This window comes from Dreissena polymorpha, chromosome 2, assembly GCF_020536995.1.
Source record: "Dreissena polymorpha isolate Duluth1 chromosome 2, UMN_Dpol_1.0, whole genome shotgun sequence".
NCBI lineage: Eukaryota > Metazoa > Mollusca > Bivalvia > Myida > Dreissenidae > Dreissena > Dreissena polymorpha.
Genome location: NC_068356.1, coordinates 91,997,729 through 92,016,734, shown reverse-complemented (window position 1 = coordinate 92,016,734; position 19,006 = coordinate 91,997,729). Strand labels below are relative to the sequence as shown.

Below are 19,006 nucleotides of genomic sequence, written 5' to 3'. Positions count from 1 at the left end.
TAGTGAAGTTATAGTTTTATATGTTATTAATACTTCTCATCTATCTATTTTTTCATCAATTAAATAAGTTGCATCATACCAAAATTTGTCTTATGATATATGCGGCCAGCACAGTTTCAGACAAGCCTGTGCATATCAGCTAAAGAGACCACAAAACCTTGCATTATTGAAAGTGGATTGGATAGGTAACCTGGCCGTATGTGTAATAAAGGCATTTTCGCATGATGCTTGTCATTTATTATCTACTAGGCTTGAAGCTTTTTAAAATGCCATTTATTATATACCAACATGTACCAATATTACACAAGCTGGAGTATTCCGTGTAACCAGGTAACCACATTCTAATTTTCTCCTGTATGATTTTACTCTTGCTGCATTTACCTAGCTTAAAGCTGTTTCCAACTTGAGAATGGTTTTCCAAATGGTTTTTGGACATCCGCAAAAGGTAAGTTGCATGGTTTCTCACACCATTGGGAAAACCTCAGAACGAGATGTAAAGGATATCTGTTAAACCTCTTTCCAGCACCCATTCATCCCTTCCTATTCATAAATTTTCTGAGACCAGCTTGTACAAAATATATTTAGTGATTTTAAGCACAATATTTAGGAAGGGTACACAAGGGAAAATGCTTAGATTTAAAGAATAAAAATGTATAATCAAAAACAGTTAATCCAGGGAATGCAAGTTGGTCACACACATATACAACATAATCTTATATATGCTAGTCTAGGATTCCATGCAAGCTGACAGTGTTTTGTTCTAATTTTTTGATAGTATTGGACTTCAATCATAACCAGCTTTATTAAAAAAATAAATTGTGCACATCTAATGTTTTCTTTGAACTTACACTCACATAAAAGAGGTGACACGTTTGCTGTTCTTTAAATTAGAGGACCAGGGCTTACTTATACTAACAGGAATTGCTTGAATCATACAAAAGTTGCAGGAAATAACTTTTTGAATTTCAACACTAAATTTGGGAGGGAAAGAAGATTAGTATGCAGCTTATACTTGCTGATCAATTAATATCAAATGTTCAAACCTGAGTAACTTTCAGACTCACAAACTGAGGCAATCCACCAAACTATCGCCAGACAAGAAAACACTGTGGAGAAACTAGTCATACCAGAAACTGTGACTCAAGCTGGTTTTGTCGAAGCAGATTCACTGGACCTACCAAAGACTGACTTGATGAAACATAACACTAAGCATGTGGAGGAAAAACAAAGTATTGAAGATATTAACAGAGGAACAGCATATCTTAGAAGTAGCAGTAGCAGCAGTAGCTCAGATGCTGAAGATCAGGGCAAAGATAATGGTTCTACAAAACATCGCAAACGAAGTGACAGCACGAGCAGTGGCAGTAGCCAGAAAAGTGAAACAAAATTTCAGAAGGTTACTGAAGGACAAGATTACAATAAAACACACACTAAACTTAAACCACTAGGGAATCAAGAAGTCGTTGCTAATGAGAATGAAGAAAGAGTTATTTCTCCTTTAGGTGAGCCAGAAAAAGATTTTAAGAAAATAAAAAGTCCACTTGCAGAACCTGTGTTTGATATCAAAGCTGAATTTTTAAATTTGAATGAACCTGATCAAACTCAAGCTGTAAGTTCTAAAGGAGAAATAGAATCATACATTGATGATCCATCCAAAGAAAAGGTAAGGCAAACACAAGGTAAAAAAAAAGATTACATTCGAAAATCAAGCAGCAGTAGTTCTAGTTCTGATGAAGGCTATGATGTTGATATTGGTTTCCCAAGCATGACATCCGCACAATTAGAGGATAGGTCTGATAGCAAAGATGGCAAAATAGAATCAACGGAACTAGAAACTCGAGCTTTAGATGCTAAAGGTTTAGTAACTGACAAACAGATGCCATTAAAACCGACAATTGCTGGAAATGTTGTTAATGTTGCTGATGAAAATGAAGAAAGGGTTTTATCACCTATTGGTGACCCTACAATAGACTTTAAGAGAGCAGTGAGCCCAATTTTGGAACCTGAAATAGACTTTAAAACAGAATCACAAACCCATGCAGATGTCAATGTTAAAACTTTTCCTGAGCTTGCACCAATAATGTCAGCTGAAAGACGTGAAAGTCTGAAAAAGAAAGTGACCTTTGCTGCAACTGTTGTTGATAATGAAGAAATTGAAAGTTACACATCAGATAGTAACAAAGAAGATGAAGAGTCTAGTGAATCAGACACTTCGAGTACTACGGAATCCGAGAGTGAATCAGATGAAGGCAGTTATGTTGTTGAACCAATAAGGTCTTTCAAAGAGATAGATGTAGATCCTTTTTCAACATTCAGACCAATTGTATCAGATGTCAATGAACCAGGACAAGAATCTCTGCCAAAAGAAATGGATATTCCTTCTCATAATGTTGAAGGAGAAAACTTTGTGCCTTTTAGCTCTGATGAGCAAGATGTGCGTAATAAAGATCTGAAGTATGATTCAGATGAAGCAAGTACACATTCTAGTGATTCATCTACTGAAAGTACTGGAGGAAAGGCATCATATGATGTAAACCCAGAGATAGAGATTCAGTCAGTTCAGTTAGGCGACGATGTTGAAACAACCGGACATTCTATTGAACAAGCTGAAAAAATTGAACAAAGTCAAGGTCAAGTAAAAGAATGGCAAATAAATATTCCAAGAGAAACAACAATTGATGATATTTATCAAGGTGATGTAAAAAGAAAGAATTCCTCATCTTCAAGTGAAAATGAGGAAAATGATGATCTTATTGAAAGATCAACCACAGTAGACACTGATGTGAAACATTCAGAAGTAAGCATACCCTCTGATAATGTTGGAAGGACAACAACAGTCTCAGAAGAGAAGAAACGGTCTGAAGAAGATGTTTCTTCTGAAGGTGAAATGGCTGATGATACCTTTGATAAACCAGTCTGTGACAGTGATCATTCAGCAAGTGAAAATGAAGATGCAGATGTAAGTTTGTCAGAAAAACCTAAAAAAAGGAGGTTAAGCTCCACATCTTCATCATCAAGCAATGATGATGATGATGATGAAAACAATAAAGATAATAGAGAACAGAAAACAAATGTTCCAAGAGAAACAAATATTGATGACATTTTTGAAGGGCATGAACAAGGAAAGAATTCTTCATCTTCAAGTGACTCTGAAGAAAAACATGATCCTTCTGAAACGACTTATATGGAAGACACTGATGGGAAACACAGAGAAACTAATATCAATGATTTATTTGAGAAACATTCAGAAGTAAGCATACCTTCTGATAATGTTGGGAAGACAACAACAGTCCCAGAAGAAAAGAAACTGTCTGAAGAAGATGTTTCTTCTGAAGGTGAAATGGCTGATGATACATTTGATAAACCAGTCTGTGAGAGTGATCATTTAGCAAATGAAGATGCAGATGTAGTTTTGTTAGAAAAAACAATCAAAAGGAGGTTAAGCTCAACATCTTCATCATCAAGCAATGATGACGATGATGAAAACAATAAAGATAATAGAGAACAGGAAACAAATGTTCCAAGAAAAACACATATTGATGACATTTTTGAAGGGCATAAAAAAAGAAAAGATTCTTCATCTTCAAGTGACACTGAAGCAAAATATAATCCTTCTGAAACAACAATCACAGAAGACACTGATGTGAAACACAGAGAAACTAATATTGATGATTTATTTGAGAAACATTCCGAAGTAAGCATACCTTCTGATAATGTTGATTGGACAACAACAGTCTCAGAAGAGAAAAAACTGTCTGAAGAAGATGTTTCTCCTGATAATGAAATGGCTGATGATACCTTTGATAAACCAGTCTGTGACAGTGATCATTCAGCAAGTGAAAATGAAGATGCAGATGTTATTTTGTCAGAAAAACTTATCCAAAGGAAGTTAAGCTCCACATCTTCATCATCAAGCAATGATGATGATGATGATAAAAACAATAAAGAAAATAGAGAACAGAAAACAAATGTTCCAAGAGAAACAAATATTGATGACATTTTTGAAGGGCATGAAAAAGGAAAGGATACTTCATCTTCAAGTGACTCTGAAAAAAAACATGATCCTCCTGAAACAACTTTTATGGAAGACACTGATGGGAAACACAGAGAAACTAATATTGATGATTTATTTGAGAAACATTCAGAAGTAAGCATACCTTCTGATAATGTTGGGCGGACAACAACAGTCTCAGAAGAGAAAAAACTGCCTGAAGAAGATGTTTCTTCTAAAAATGAAATGGCTGATGATACCTTTGATAAACAAGTCTGTGACCGTGATCATTCAGCAAGTGAAAATGAAGATGCAGATCTTATTTTGTCAGAAAAACTTAACCAGAGGAAGTTAAGCTCCACATCTTCATCATCAAGTGATGATGATGATGATGATGAAAACAATAAAGAAAATAGAGAACAGAAAACAAATGTTCAAAGAGAAACAAATATTGATGACATTTTTGAAGGGCATGAAAAAGGAAAGGATTCTTCATCTTCAAGTGACTCTGAAGAAAAACATGATCCTTCTGAAACAACTTTTATGGAAGACACTGATGGGAAACACAGAGAAACAAAAATTGATGATTTATTTGAAAAACAATCAGAATATACAATACCAGCTTACAATATTGAGAAAACATCTAATGTTTTAGAAAAGGATAAACCTTTACAAAAAGATTTAACTGCTGATGACAAATTTGCAGATGATCATTTGGGAAAATCATTACAAGACATTGATCATCCATCAAGTGAAAGTGAAAGCGGAGATGAAGTAGAAAGTTTACCCAGCAAACGAGTCAAAACAAGGTCAAGTTCCACATCATCATCATCATCAAGTAGTAATGGAAACAATGAAGAAACTGGAGAACATAAAAAAAATGTTCCCAGAGAAACAAATATTGATGACATTTTTGAAGGACATGAAAAAAGACAGGATTCTGAAAATGATGATTATTTAGATAAACCAGTACAAGGCACTGACCATTCATCAAACGAAAGTGAAAGTGAAGATGCAGGACAAAGTCTACCAGAACAAATAATCAAAACTAGTTCCTTATCTTCAATCAGTGATAATGATGAAAACTTTGAAAATACCATACCAACATTTAAGGCCAGTGATGAGAGGGTTGCCGAAAGTTTTGAAAAACAGAAATCAGTGGACTTGAAATTTTTACAAGAAACTAAAATTGATGACAAATTTGAGCGTTCAAAACATAAACCTGATGAGGATGAAACTGAAGACAAACCTGTTATAACAATAACACCAGCTTCAAGTGAATCTGAGAATGAAGATGAAACTAATGTTAAAATAAAGTCTTTAGACATTTCTCAGGCAGACGAACAAGATCATTATGCTTCAACATCAGCATCTTCAAGTGATGGAGAAGGTGATTCTGAATATGCTGTTAAGCCTGAAGTTGATTTCAGCAAACTGGATGATGAAAAATTTGAAGATGACAATGAACCATTGTTTATTGAAACTGTCAGTTCAAAACATCTTCAGAACAAAGCTTATTCCTATGTTGAAAACCCATTGGATGATGCAGCTGATCAAATACAAGACCAAAAAGCACCAAAGAGAAAGTTTAGTTCTTCTAGCTCTTCTTTTGATGCTGATGATTTTGTTGGTGAAAATGAAACAAATAGAGTTGAATCATTCATTGAACATGATAAACCAAAGGTGTTTGTTGTTCAACAGGCAGAGCCTATCCATTTAAGTGTATCCTCCACCAATAATGTTAGTACTAAAGACGCCCAGTTACCAAAGGCTGACAATGGTGATTATATTATTCCAGAAGATAAAAAGATTGCTGCAACAGAAACTTTGCTTGAAACAAGTGAAAAAGAAACAATGCCAGTTTTGAATGAAGAAAAATCGTCATCATCATCGTCCTCATCATCTTCAGACACATCTGATGATGAGAGTGATGTTCCTAAACAACCTGATATTATTCAGGGACTTGAAACAGATCTTGATGCTGAATTTGAGAAATCTATGAAAGAACCAATCCAAATTGTAAAGGAACCAGTGATAGCAAATAATAAGTATGAAACTGGTGCAATTGGACCAGACTATGTTAAAGAGGTATACCATGCTGCAATTCCTGTTGAAAAACCTCCGAATGTGGAAGGTGAAGAACAACCACCAAAAGATGAAGTTTATTGTGAAACGTCCTTAACTGTAATTCGTAGAGTAAGAATCAAGCAAAATTATGGAAGTGATAAAACTGAAAGGCAACCAACAGCAATTGAACTAAGTCTAGATAAGAAAAGTCAAATTCCGCCACAAATAACTGAAGTCCCTGAGAGTGGAGAGTTTCCTGTCAAACAAATGAGATCTTTAAGTGAATCATCCAATGAAAGCCATGATGCAAAGAGACAGGAAATGGAGTCAAAAGAACATGAATTCAAAGAAAAGGAAGCAACGCCTCCTGCAAGGGAGTTTATTTTTGTTGACCCGATAATGCTTGGTGAAAAACCACTACATGTCATGGAGACATATTACAGAGAAATTCCATATACGGATGATCGCAAGTCAAGTTTCTCTTCGTCCTCTTCCTCATCATCGGGATGGGAAATTGTTGATTCAGAGCCTGGTTCAGAAGAGTCTCCTGAGAAAGGTAAGTGAATTTTTATGTTTGACTTAGACAGCTTTAACAGTCTTGGCTGTTCTAAACCTAATCTAAACCTGAGCTGGCGTTTTTCTCATTGCTTATTTGATTTCCATGGTAGAAGATCAGGTAAGTTTAAAAAAAATAATGTTTAAAATACTGTATTCCTTGCTTAAACAAAAGTGAAGAGTTTAACAAACAACTTGATGATTTGTTGTGGTACTGTACTTAATCTATAACATGCAAGTGTCTTCTCAGCTTCTGTTAGTCTCTCTCTACCTTTCTTTACTTCTTATCTTAAGATATATTTAAAACAAAGAAACAAAAGCAAGTAAAGTACCATATGCTTTTAACACTTTCAACTCTCTTTCTTGTTTCTTCCTTTATAATAATCAGAGTCTTCTTATTAAATGGCAATATGTATGTGTGGATGTGTGTGTGTTGATATGTGAAAGATTTGAACAATTTACCATAATACACATAATAATAACGATGATAATAATAATAATAATCATCATCTAATCTGCCGAACATTACAGCAATTTTTTTTCTAGTCATTTTTTAAAGCTTTTTGAAGCCTAATATGTTCAATTAGGATCAATAGTTTCTATCCAGTGTAACTGTGGGGACTTAACTTAAGCTTTAAATTTGGTCCGTCATTTGTCAATGTTTCCATTGCGAACTTATGAAACTGGATCCTGAGATCACTAAAATAGCTAGAGGTTCATATAGAGAATGTGAACACTATTTCAGAAATTTGTTTGACAGAAAATGTAGATTCTATATAAACAGAAAATATTGGGGAAAAAATCTGCATCCTTCGGTAACTAAGGTAATTAAGCTTGGGTTATGAATGTTATGGAGATCTAGTTCTTACTTAGACAACACTAGCTGAGTAGGGGATTGCTGTCCCTTAAGTTTTTTTTTTTCTAAATATTCTTGAACCAAATATTGATCACTTTTAAATTTACTTTTAAGTATTTTTGGATCAGTTTGAGTAGACTTTAACATTTTGAACAAGGACACACAAATGATGAGAGGACTTGACAAACTTGCCATCATCCAGCACCACCTTTCACATCCCAGATGAATATAACTATAACAAGAAAATTCCTTGCATTGATACCCCCTCCCAAATAAATGTTGTGTATGGATGGGTGTGATCCAATGATGTTTGGTAGAATTCTAACTTAATAAAACATATTTGATCAAAATATGAACATTTGACCTCAGTGCATGACCTTGACCCTAGAGACCTAAGTCCTACCTGTGACGCACAGCCAGATAAAGTAAGACAATTCTAGAAAGTTTATAGTACAGAATACCATTGAACGCAAAGTGAAGTCATGGCAAAATAATAAATAATTCATCAAATTTGTCCTCAACGTGTGACCTTGACCTTGCCTGTATGGTTATGGGTCTAGCATTTGCCTTATCCCCAGATGATTGAGAACAACAGTTACTGTGGTTAGTTGAATGGTTATGGCTCAAAAGTTAGTGGAGATACAGCCCAAGACAGGAACAATCCTGTATAAAAAGGGTATTTTTAAGTAAACAAGTAAAAAAGGCTATAACTCTGTTATTGACAAATGTTTTGAGGTGCATCATCCCCATATACATATATACACTCATACCAAGTTTAAATGAAATCTTCCTAAGCAGTTTCAATATGTGGCAAAGAGCAATGATTTGCTTACCATGTTATATCCCAGTGTGATACTTTTGATAATATTCCAGAATAATTTAAATTTGATTAACATTTGAGGAAGTGTCTCATACAATGTCATAGACTACACATGTGCAACATTACAGATTGTTGCATGTAGAAGAAAATGCTCCTTGATAAACCATTCCATTCTAAAAGGCTCTTTTTGGGTATTGTTATCCCCTTTCAGACATAGACATGTATTTTGACGTATTTGTAGTTCCTTAGAATGTTAAATTCAATTAAATACCTTTCTTACTAGATTCAAGTTTTAAAGGCTTCATTTTCAACCCTTAGTTACTGATGAGCAGCAAACAGCATAAAACCTGAACAGACTGCGAGTTACTCACAGACTGTTCTGGTTTTTTGCTGGTTGCAAAAGCCATTTTCAATTTGCTTCTTATGGGGGAAAGGGTTACAAATTGCATTAGAACAAAAGTCTGTAGCCCTAACCTGACTCAAATAAACAAAACTTGAAGTTTCAAGAATGGGGATTGATGTAAACAAACTGAATATATATTAGTACTTGTAGGCTGTTGTATCAAGTCTGATCCATCTTTTTATTGTTTAATCAGTGTAACATATTTTCCGCCAAAAGACGTCATCGTATTACGTCGATGTCACTTCCTGTGTGAATGTTCATAATAATACTACTGATGAAAACTATTGATGGCACAAGTTGAGTATTCAAGAAAATTTAAAGTAATGTGTTTTAATGGTATATTTTGTTTAATCATTAATATAAATGCTGTGTTTCTTTACGAATGAAGATTGTTTGACCACACTCATTGATTTACTTGACTGATAGATAACGGTTATAAAATTGTACCTGTTTTTTATTTAAGAGTTTTTATTAAGGCAACAAACAACCAGACATGATTTATGCTGAATAGATAATTGGCAATAAAGGAGACATGTTGTATTCATTTCACTGACACAGAACCACATACTTAACATTTTTTAAGTCAGGTAAAAGTATATGTGTAAAGTAGGTAACATAATTAAGTATTTGTAACCCACACATGTTCTTGTTGTTGACCAAGGATCAGTTTCCTATCGCTATCTTTGATGTTAAATGAAGAATTTATGAAAGACTAATTTGAATATTGGTTGTTTTCCTGAAAATAACATAGTTGTAATACATGTACTCCAGTAATCCATGTTACTAAAAGCATTTAAATGCATCTAGTATTCAGCACTTATATCTTTGAATAATACAAGGCAATGGAACATCTGAAACCCTTAACCCTTTCCCACTCAGAAGCAAAGTAAAAATGGCTATGTGCAAACAGCATAAAAACCAGAACAGCCTGCAAGTAACTTGCAGTCTGTTCAAGTTTTATGCTGTTTGCTGCTCATCAGTATCTAAGGTTTGGCAATGAAGCCTTTAAAACTTAAATTAGTCTTTAATTAAATATAACTTTTTAAGGGACTACAAATGTATCAAAATATGTATCTACGTGGTAAAGGGTTAAGTTAACATTGCCCTCTAGCCTAGATAAGCCTGCGCAAGAATGTGATATAGGTTCATGGATTGATTGCCGCATAAAATTGGTACAGTAACTGATGTGATGAACAGAGAACCAACAGCTTGAAGATTTCAAGGTCTGGATTGATGACCCCACCCTTTCACTGTTCACAGAGTGAACAGGTCTGATAACCAATAATTGCTTTTTAATGGATGTTATTGTTTGTTTGTTTGGAAATACTAATGTCTTGGGCATGACAATGAAAGAGATTTTTTTTAATGACGTCAATAATGGTATGCCTATAGCTCTCAATGCTAAAATGGATTTACTGTGATTGTTTACTCATTATTTAGATATTTTATGCAGATATAATACAGAGGCCCCAGAACTGTGATTAGCTCCATCTGCTACATCATACAAGTCCTGTACAAATTCTACATATGACGTGTTGTGGTTTGCCTGTGAAGTTCAAGCAATGGTTGAGTTCATGTCACTGAGAGCTTAGTTGACAATGGTTGGAGTTTGTAATATGAACCGTAGTTTGTGTACATTTTTAATATAGAAAATAAGATTTAAATTCATTTTGCTTTATTTTAAAACTAAGAGTAAATTTATAAGCTTGACATTCATTGACTGTTTATTACATTTTTATGTTTATTTGTTGCAATAACATCTTTCTTTTTTGTGCATACAAACTGTATTTTGTTTTATTTTTCATCAGCAGGATAAAATAAAATAGTTATTGCCTTGCTTTATTACATCTGCTAGTTTAAGGTATATACAAAGTTGGTTTAAATATAATGCTTCTGTAGCTTATGTTATTGGTGAATATTTTTTTGTTTTTCAACACGTGATAAAATATGTATATTTTATTTTGATTATTTTTCTTGCTGCACTCCAGTATAAGTTCATTTATTGGAATTTTGTGCATTATTGTTATTATTTAATTTTAATTTGCTCTTTATGTTTTGTATGCACACTAATCTTGATTTCTATGACTTTATCCAAATACAATACATTGATTAATGATAATCTGGAAGAATAAAACTTGTAAAAATGTATATCTATACATTTGTTCATATTTTTCTTAAAATTCTTTGCAATTAAATGAACATTTTTTTCATTATTTATGTGTGTGTGTTATGTTAGAATAATTTGCCTAAACTTATTATAGACAAGGGCTGTTTGTAAAACATGCATGTCCCTCATATGGGCTGTCAGTTGTAGTGGCAGCCATTGTGTGAATATGTTTTTGTCACTGTGACCTTGACCTTTGACCTAGTGACCTGAAAATCAATAGGGGTCATTTGCCAATCATGATCAATCTACCTATGAAGTTTCATGATCCTAGGTGTAAGCATTCTTGAGTTGTCATCCGGAAACCATTTTACTGTTTCAAGTCACTGTGACCTTGACCTTTGACCTAGTGACCTGAAAATCAATAGGGGTCATTTGCCAGTCATGATCAATCTACCTATGAAGTTTCATGATCCTAGGCCTAAGCATTCTTGAGTTATCATCTGGAAACCATTTTACTATTTGGGTCACTGTGACGTTGACCTTTGACCTAATGAAAATCAATAGGGGCCATCTGCCAGTCATGATTGATGTACCTATGAAATTTCATGATCCTAGGCCTAAGCATTCTTGAGTTATCATCCGGAAACCATTTTACTATTTCGAGTCACTGTGACCTTGACTGTTGACCTAGTGACCTGAAAATCAATAGGGGTTATCTGCCAGTCATGATCAATGTACCTATGAAGTTTCATGATCCTAGGCCTAAGTGTTCTTGAGTTATCATCTGGAAACCATCTGGTGGACGGACCGACTGACATGTGCAAAATAATATACCCACTTTTCTTCGAAGGGGGGCATAAAAACAACAACATTTTTCATGATTAAAATGCATGGAAACAGTAATGAAACTCATGTTTTAGGTTGTTTTTCAATGAAAATGTCTGGAAATCAAGTTTATATCTTTTTATTTGCATCATTTTAATTGCTTTTAATAATTGGTCATGTGGTAACAGGTGCAATACATGCGTTGTTGTTAGTTTTGTATATCTATCTGTCGTATAGTTTTGACTCTGCATTCTTGCATTTGTATCGTATGTTTGCCTTTCAGCATTATTCAATGCTAATTTCGACGTAGCAAGCAACTGTAGCAGCCTGATTACGTGTAAAACTAACCCCGTCTGATTTCAGTGTTTGACTCAAGCTTGGCAGAAGGCGAGTCAGTAATGGAAGAAAAACGTGACGACGGAACGGTCGTAAGGACACATCGAATAAAGCACCTGCCGCGAGGTCACGTCACTTTTGACCAGACGGAGAATGTAGACTATTTGGAAGAAGAGGGCCCAGAAAGGGTGGTAACTGTCGTCGAGGACAACGAAGAGGTACTTGAAGATGGAACGGTACACAAGATCCATAAGGTTAGAAGACACTCATTAAAACACATCAAGAAAGAGTACATATCTGATGGGGGTGAGATTGCTGTTGTACAGGATACCGATGTTGAGGTGCCTGGGTCAGGGACAGAACAAATCCAGGAGATATTTGATGAACCACCAAAGAAAATCTTTGATGTAGAAGAAGAGGAACAAGTTCTTGAAGATGGAACCATTGTAAAAAGGAAGATAATCACCAGTAGTATTACCCGTAAGACGAGAATACGATCAAAATCTATAGACGAAGCCACTGGTCAGGTAGTGTCAGATGAGGAAGAAATAGATGAGGTTGTTCCAGGAACTCAAATGTGCTTTGTGGAGAGATCTGATAGTTCCACAACAAGTTCAAGCTTTATCGATGATCTTAATGAACTTCAAGCATCAATTCGTGAGGAGGAAGAAACCCTTGATGATGGCACATTCATTCAGACCACGTTATTGGATGCAAAGCAGCACCGAAGGTCGAGGTCACGTTCAGGTTCGGTTGATAGAGAACACACGATTCAGATAGAAGAACGAAGGATAACCCCTGCGCACACACCTTCCAATACCCCGCCTGGTTCCCCACGGCCGGGTTTAAGGGCTCCAATAAACCTAGAGGAACTTGCAGAGAAAATGGCAGCGAAAACCGTCCGGTCTGGTCAGTATGAATCTGTTACGCACAAGACAAAAGAAGAAATTGAGCACACCACTGAGCTCTCCACACATGAGTACGTACCACCCGCTGGCGCTATAACCTCTAGGCAGTACAATGATGAGACACCAGAAGATGACCGTGAAAGTGATGACCTTGAAAATAATAACCTTGAAAATGATGACCATGAAAATGATGACCTTGAAATGGATGAACTAGAAGAGGAGCAGCAAGGTAAAATGCTTGAGAGTGATGTTGCTGCTAATATATTCAATACTTCCTAACAAATATCCACTTATAGGACAGCATCTGCACCTCTCAATGTTGCACCTTTGCATGAGCTTGTAGGACTTTTAAGGCCTTCCAGTACGGAAAAAAGTACTTGCTTAAGCTTGTTGCCTGTTTAATTAGTTTCCTGCTTTGCTGTTTGTTCCATGTGGCATTGTCTGTTTGCCTGTTGTATTAATATTTGTGTCTTGTTCTGAGAAAACTGGGCATTATGCATGTGGATAGTGTCGTCCCAGATTAGCCTGTGCAGTCGCACAGGCTAATCAGGGACGACACTTTCCGCCTAAACTTAATTTTCGTTAAGGAGGGACTTCCTTGAAACTAAAAATACCATAAAAATATAATGCACATGCATTATGCCCAGTTTTCTCAGAATGCGACTCATTTAACACTTTTTCTCCAATTGTAAGGTTATTCTTTAACACATGCATTGCTAAAATGTGCATGCTAATCAGGTGCCTTGTGAAAGAAATTAATAATGAATACACTGTATCTACATTTTGTAAAACAGAAAAAGTCCAAAAATATTACAGCTGATACAGCATGGTGTATAAAATGACTCACATATACATATACACATGTGTCATATATTGAATGTACTCGTGCTAATGAGTGTGTACATAGCAATAGATGGCTTCTGCTGCATTTTCACAGGCTGGCATCTTGCAAGCATCAATGGCTGCTTTCTGCCTTAGCATGTAGTAGAAAATATGCCCTTTTAGATTATTGGCAGTGTGCATAATTAATGCATTTAATATATCCTGATGGATGAAATGGAGATGTTTGAGCATTTGAGAGACAGTGACTTTAATCTAGTAGAGATATTTTGACCATACATTTTAAGATGCTGTATAATCATTTTATTTGTGAGACATAATTTTTTTTCAACCCGCGAGGTTTCGGGTCAAGTCGCGGACATTCAGAGTTTATATACAGGTCATCACCGGAGTTCGCGGTCAGTAAAATAATCGTTATATAATAAAGACGCTATCCGTGAACTAGGTGACCTGGAATTTTCTTGCCCATAATATCACTTTAAGCATGAGCACGATGATTCTCGATACTGTTAATAATCGAATCAAATAGCAATGCCCGACAGACCACTATAACAGGTTTGTTCTTGTGTGGCCGGTTGACTCATATGTTTAAATTTCACTTCCATTCTTCTTTTGGTTTTCTGTTTTGTATCTATAGGTTTATGACCAGCAATATGTTATAATGTAAAATAAGCCGCGAAAACTCCCCGTAACATCCCGTACTGCGTGTGATGCAGCTAAGAACTGCACAGAAAAAGACATTTGCTATCCTTGATCTCATTCATTAAACTATTTACGCCGTATATCTTTTTTAAAGATATTTCTTGTTTGTTATTGTGTGGATTGACAGATTCACAAATTTAACACAAATACATCAGAATTTCTGAAACTAAAGTACGCAAATTCATTTTCTGTTTGTTTTTTCCCAATCAGACTTATATGAAATAATGTGTCCCTTTTTTCCATAAAATGTCATGCTGAGCAGTATAAATGATTTTACTCTATCTGGGAGATTCCTCAGATTTGAAGTGACACATAACACACATACATTTAGAACAGCGACTTGTGTTTGATTCACCTGTAGTGTACCGTTTTTTAACATTGGTATGTCATATTTTACAGCGCTGTGGTAAAAATGTGACCAAATTTTGTATCATATCTTCTTTTCTATTTATTATCTTTTACTAGATCTGGATTCCAGTTTTCCGTTTCTCAGGTTGAGATTTGAAATATGGTCTCCAGACAAAGTTTTTGATCTTATAAGTGAGTTAAAAAATAAGTAACACAAAACTTAACGAAAGACTAACAAAAAACACCATGAAATGTATTGCTTAATCAGAAAACACGTCTTTTTAGTCATGTAAGAAGACAGATATGAAATTTTTCACTTTAATAATTAAAGGTTCAATTGTAGTCTCATTCAATGTCTGAAACTGTAAAATGCTGTCTTTTTCTCTTTAGCTATAAAGTACACCATATTCTTTCTATAGCTTTGAAGTACAGTCTATTTTCTCTGTACCTATGAGATACAGTCTATTTTCTCTGTAGCAATAAAACACAGTCTATTCCCTGTAGCTATAAAATACAAGAATGTTCAGGATTTATATCACATTAATTTTATGTTCCATTCACTTTTTAGCACCATTTTCAGTCATCAGTAGAGTAAATAAAATAATAAAATGTTGTTTCTATGAGCCTGATACTCTTTTGTATAAAAATAGTTTTGCAGATAAAACATGGTGGAATCCAAGTGTAATGATCAACCAAAAATTGCAAATGATTGACATTTGTGGAATAGGACATTTGCTGAAACATCTATTGTGCGATGTTGATTGATAGTTTATTAATGAAATCCCAGTGCTTTGACATAACACTTTATTAATTTATAGATGATTGACATTAATTTATAGATGATTGACATTAATTTATAGATGATTGATATTATGAGGAAATCTCATGTATATGTAATAGATGAGCAGTAACTGTTGAACATTGACATATATGAAGTCTATGATTTTATAAAATAGTAGATTCCATATTATATTGATTAAATACAAGAGCAATGATTTTATGAAGAAGTAGATTTACTATTACATGATATAATACATGATAATTTTTTTAAGAAACTTACAGTAAATTTACTGTCACATGCTATAATACATGGGGAAATGTTTTAGGAAAGAGTTTACTTTCACATGATATATGTGTGGTTAGTTTATGAAGCAGTAGATCAACTATCTCATAATATAATATGCGTACAACGATTTTATGTAGTGATAGGCTCACATTTAGATGATAAACATGAAAAAAACGTCTTTTCGAACCCAAACATTCTTATTTATTCGTCGACAGAATGGAAGGAACTTGAAGACACTGGTCTAGTGGTCCGTCCTGTAACAAAAGTGACGTACTCTCCCAATACGACACTCGACCGAGGTATCAAGCGTTTGCCCCATATAGCAGTGCCTTTAGTTTTTCACCCACACCACAACCGCAGTTAATTTTTGTGTTTTTGCGTTAATTTTTCATTTATTGTTCACACACTATTAACATTACTTCAATAATAACCATGTAGTACACTTGTTTCTAATCAAAAAGTAGGGCCAAGTTTTAAATGTAGCTTTTTTTTATAAGCTTTTATTATTCAAACTAAATGAACAAAATAAGTGTTTATGCTAGTATTTTATTTAACAATTTATATATTACAACTATTTTCGTCTGAAACTTAAAATGTATGATTACGCAAATTCCAAAACATTTAAATAGCCATTCTTACGCAAAACTGAGATAATTTTAAAACAATTATGTGTATCTTGATAAATTATTTTAGGGCGTATTAAGTTTTATTTTGTGTTCTATAGTAAATTATATTAATGGGTGCTAAAAATATAGCTTTTCATTTAATTGATATTTTTGCTTGGTAATCAAATATGTTATCATAGTAAGTTAAGTTAACTTTTACCCAAAAGTTTGCATATTTTCCGTTATGGTTAAACATGGCATTAATTTGTTGTTACTTATTAACATAATAATTACTTGTAACTGTTGTGAACATATTTCAAACACATGTTCAAACATTAAAACTCCTCTTTTCATTACTAATAACTTATTTCCTTAAGTTAATTAATATTTTGTATATTTTTAAAATAATGGTTTGCAAGCGTATTACTCTTCTACTTTTAGTATTTCATAATTATGTCTTGTTGTTTTAACAAACACATGAATAAATGCTGCTATAATACACTCATTACAGTTTATAGTAATGAACAAATTTCTCTTGTATGATAAATTGCATACTTCATGGTGGTTTAATTTTATTCTCAGACATTACACTCTTTCATTACTTGGAAACTGATGTGTGGAACTAAATATATCAAATCCAATTAGCAATACAGGAAATAAAGGCATTTTTGCAGTAGGTCACATGGACCTAATCCTCCTGTATCTGCCGATTGTGAGCTTTTGATGGAGATTATAGGTCTGGTAATGTTGGGTGATAGTGACCTTTTGTTAAACATCAATTAGGAACAAATGGGCCGTGCTCTGTGATAAGCGGATTTAATGCATGTGCGATAAGTGTGGTCCCAGATAAGCCTCTGCTGTCCGCACAGGCTAATCAGGGACAACACTTTCCGCCTAAACTGGATTTTTGCTAAGAAGATACTTTCTATAAACAGAAAATATTCTAAAAGCCGAAAGTGTTGTCCCTGATAAGCCTGTGTGGACTGCACAGGCTAATCGGGGACAACACTTTACGCACATGCATTAAACCCTCTTTTTGCAGAGCATGACCCAAATGTATGTTAATTGTTCAAATTAAACAAATGAGAATATACTGCGTGTCCCCATCAACCTTAAAATCTAGTGTTATATTAGACATTGTAAGTAAATCCACAAATTGAAAATGCCATAGTTAAGGAATCCACAAAATTTCATTTGAACACAATGAAAAGATCTACAGTATTCAGAAACAAAAACATTTGTCAGATACAAAATATCTTTTATCATTAAGTTAAATGGGTGGTATTAATCAGTCTTCATTTTATTGAATATCTTCTACTGTTCCTCTCTTATTTTCATTTTTGTCCGATAGATATTTAGTGTTTATGTATATTCAAGTTTCATTGATAATAACTGATAATACTTTAATGAAATGCTGTGCATTTATAAAAACATTTCAACAATATTTAACAGTGTTCTTATACATGACGTGAATTTCTGTTAAAAAAAAAAAGCCAATGCTTTTGTGGAGGAGACAAGAATATTTATTCCATTGAATTAGTTTTTTTAATATTTTAGCCTCCTGCTGGTAAAATGGGGCTTAATGCATGTGCTTAAAGTCTCGTCCCAGATAAGCCTGTGTGGGCAACACTGTCCCCCTTCTTTGGATCTTTGTTTGAAAAGACCTGCTTTAAATAAAAAATTCCATAAATGCTGAAAGTGTGGTCCCTGTTTTACCTGCGCAGACTGCACAGGTTATCTGGAATAATATTTTATGCACATGCATTAAACCAAGTTTTTCACAGATAGATATTCATGAGATCAGTTTTAATTTAATGAATCTCTGGCTTGGACTCCAGACAGATTTTTAACAGGAATGTGAAGTGTAATAAAGTTTCTTCATTAAGTGGCTTTCCATGTGTAAATCACGTTAGTTGTCAACTTTTGCCATCAAACTGCACTTACTCTGTGCTCATTTCATGTATGATTTGTCGATTGATGCTGATGTAGACACAGATATTTCTGGAAATGAGGTTGTTCAACTTTCAGTGGTTAAGATTGGACAAGTACTGGACATACATTCTCACTCGTTTAGTATTCCAGACAGAATAGGATTTCCTTTCAACGGTTGTGAATTGACACGTTTCACCATGAAAATGGTGAATCTAGCGAGAACAGATGAGAAAGATGCATTATCAACTATTGCTATTCTTGATTGAATACCTGTCAAAGCCATTTGCGGAGTTAGGCTGTAGGATTGTCTACACCGGATGACCATACTTGGAAACACTTTTATGCCACGCCTTGATAATGGCTGAAGGGAATAAAGCCCTTTCCCACTCAGAAGCAAAGTGAAAATATCTATGTGCAAACTGCATAAAACCAGAACAGCCTGTGAGTTACTCGCAGGCTGTTCAGGTTTTATGCTGTTTGCTACTCATCAGTATGTAAGGTTTGCATATGAAGCCTTAAAAACTTTAATCTAGTAAGAAAGGTCTTTAATTAAGTATATATTTTTCTGAGTGACTATGTATGTATCTAAGTGGTAAAGAGATAGTGTTACCTATGTCTGTTGCAAACAAACTTCGTCTCAGTGTC

General features: G+C 34.4%; 1 protein-coding gene across 8 annotated transcripts in view; it reads left to right on the top strand.

Moving 5' to 3' along the window:
- Positions 1-19,006, top strand: part of LOC127868048 (ankyrin-2-like) — a 211,708-nt gene that overhangs the window by 147,651 nt on the left and 45,051 nt on the right. For 5 of the 8 annotated variants that reach the window (XM_052409621.1, XM_052409619.1, XM_052409620.1 and 2 more), the window contains exons 49-50: positions 1,059-6,614; positions 11,988-13,097. In XM_052409621.1, coding sequence (XP_052265581.1) covers positions 1,059-6,614; positions 11,988-13,097 — 6,666 coding nt within the window. Of the gene's footprint in view, positions 1-1,058; positions 6,615-11,987; positions 13,098-16,039; positions 16,124-19,006 lie in introns of all 8 variants that reach the window. The other 3 variants (XM_052409618.1, XM_052409617.1, XM_052409624.1) reach the window with 2 other exon arrangements.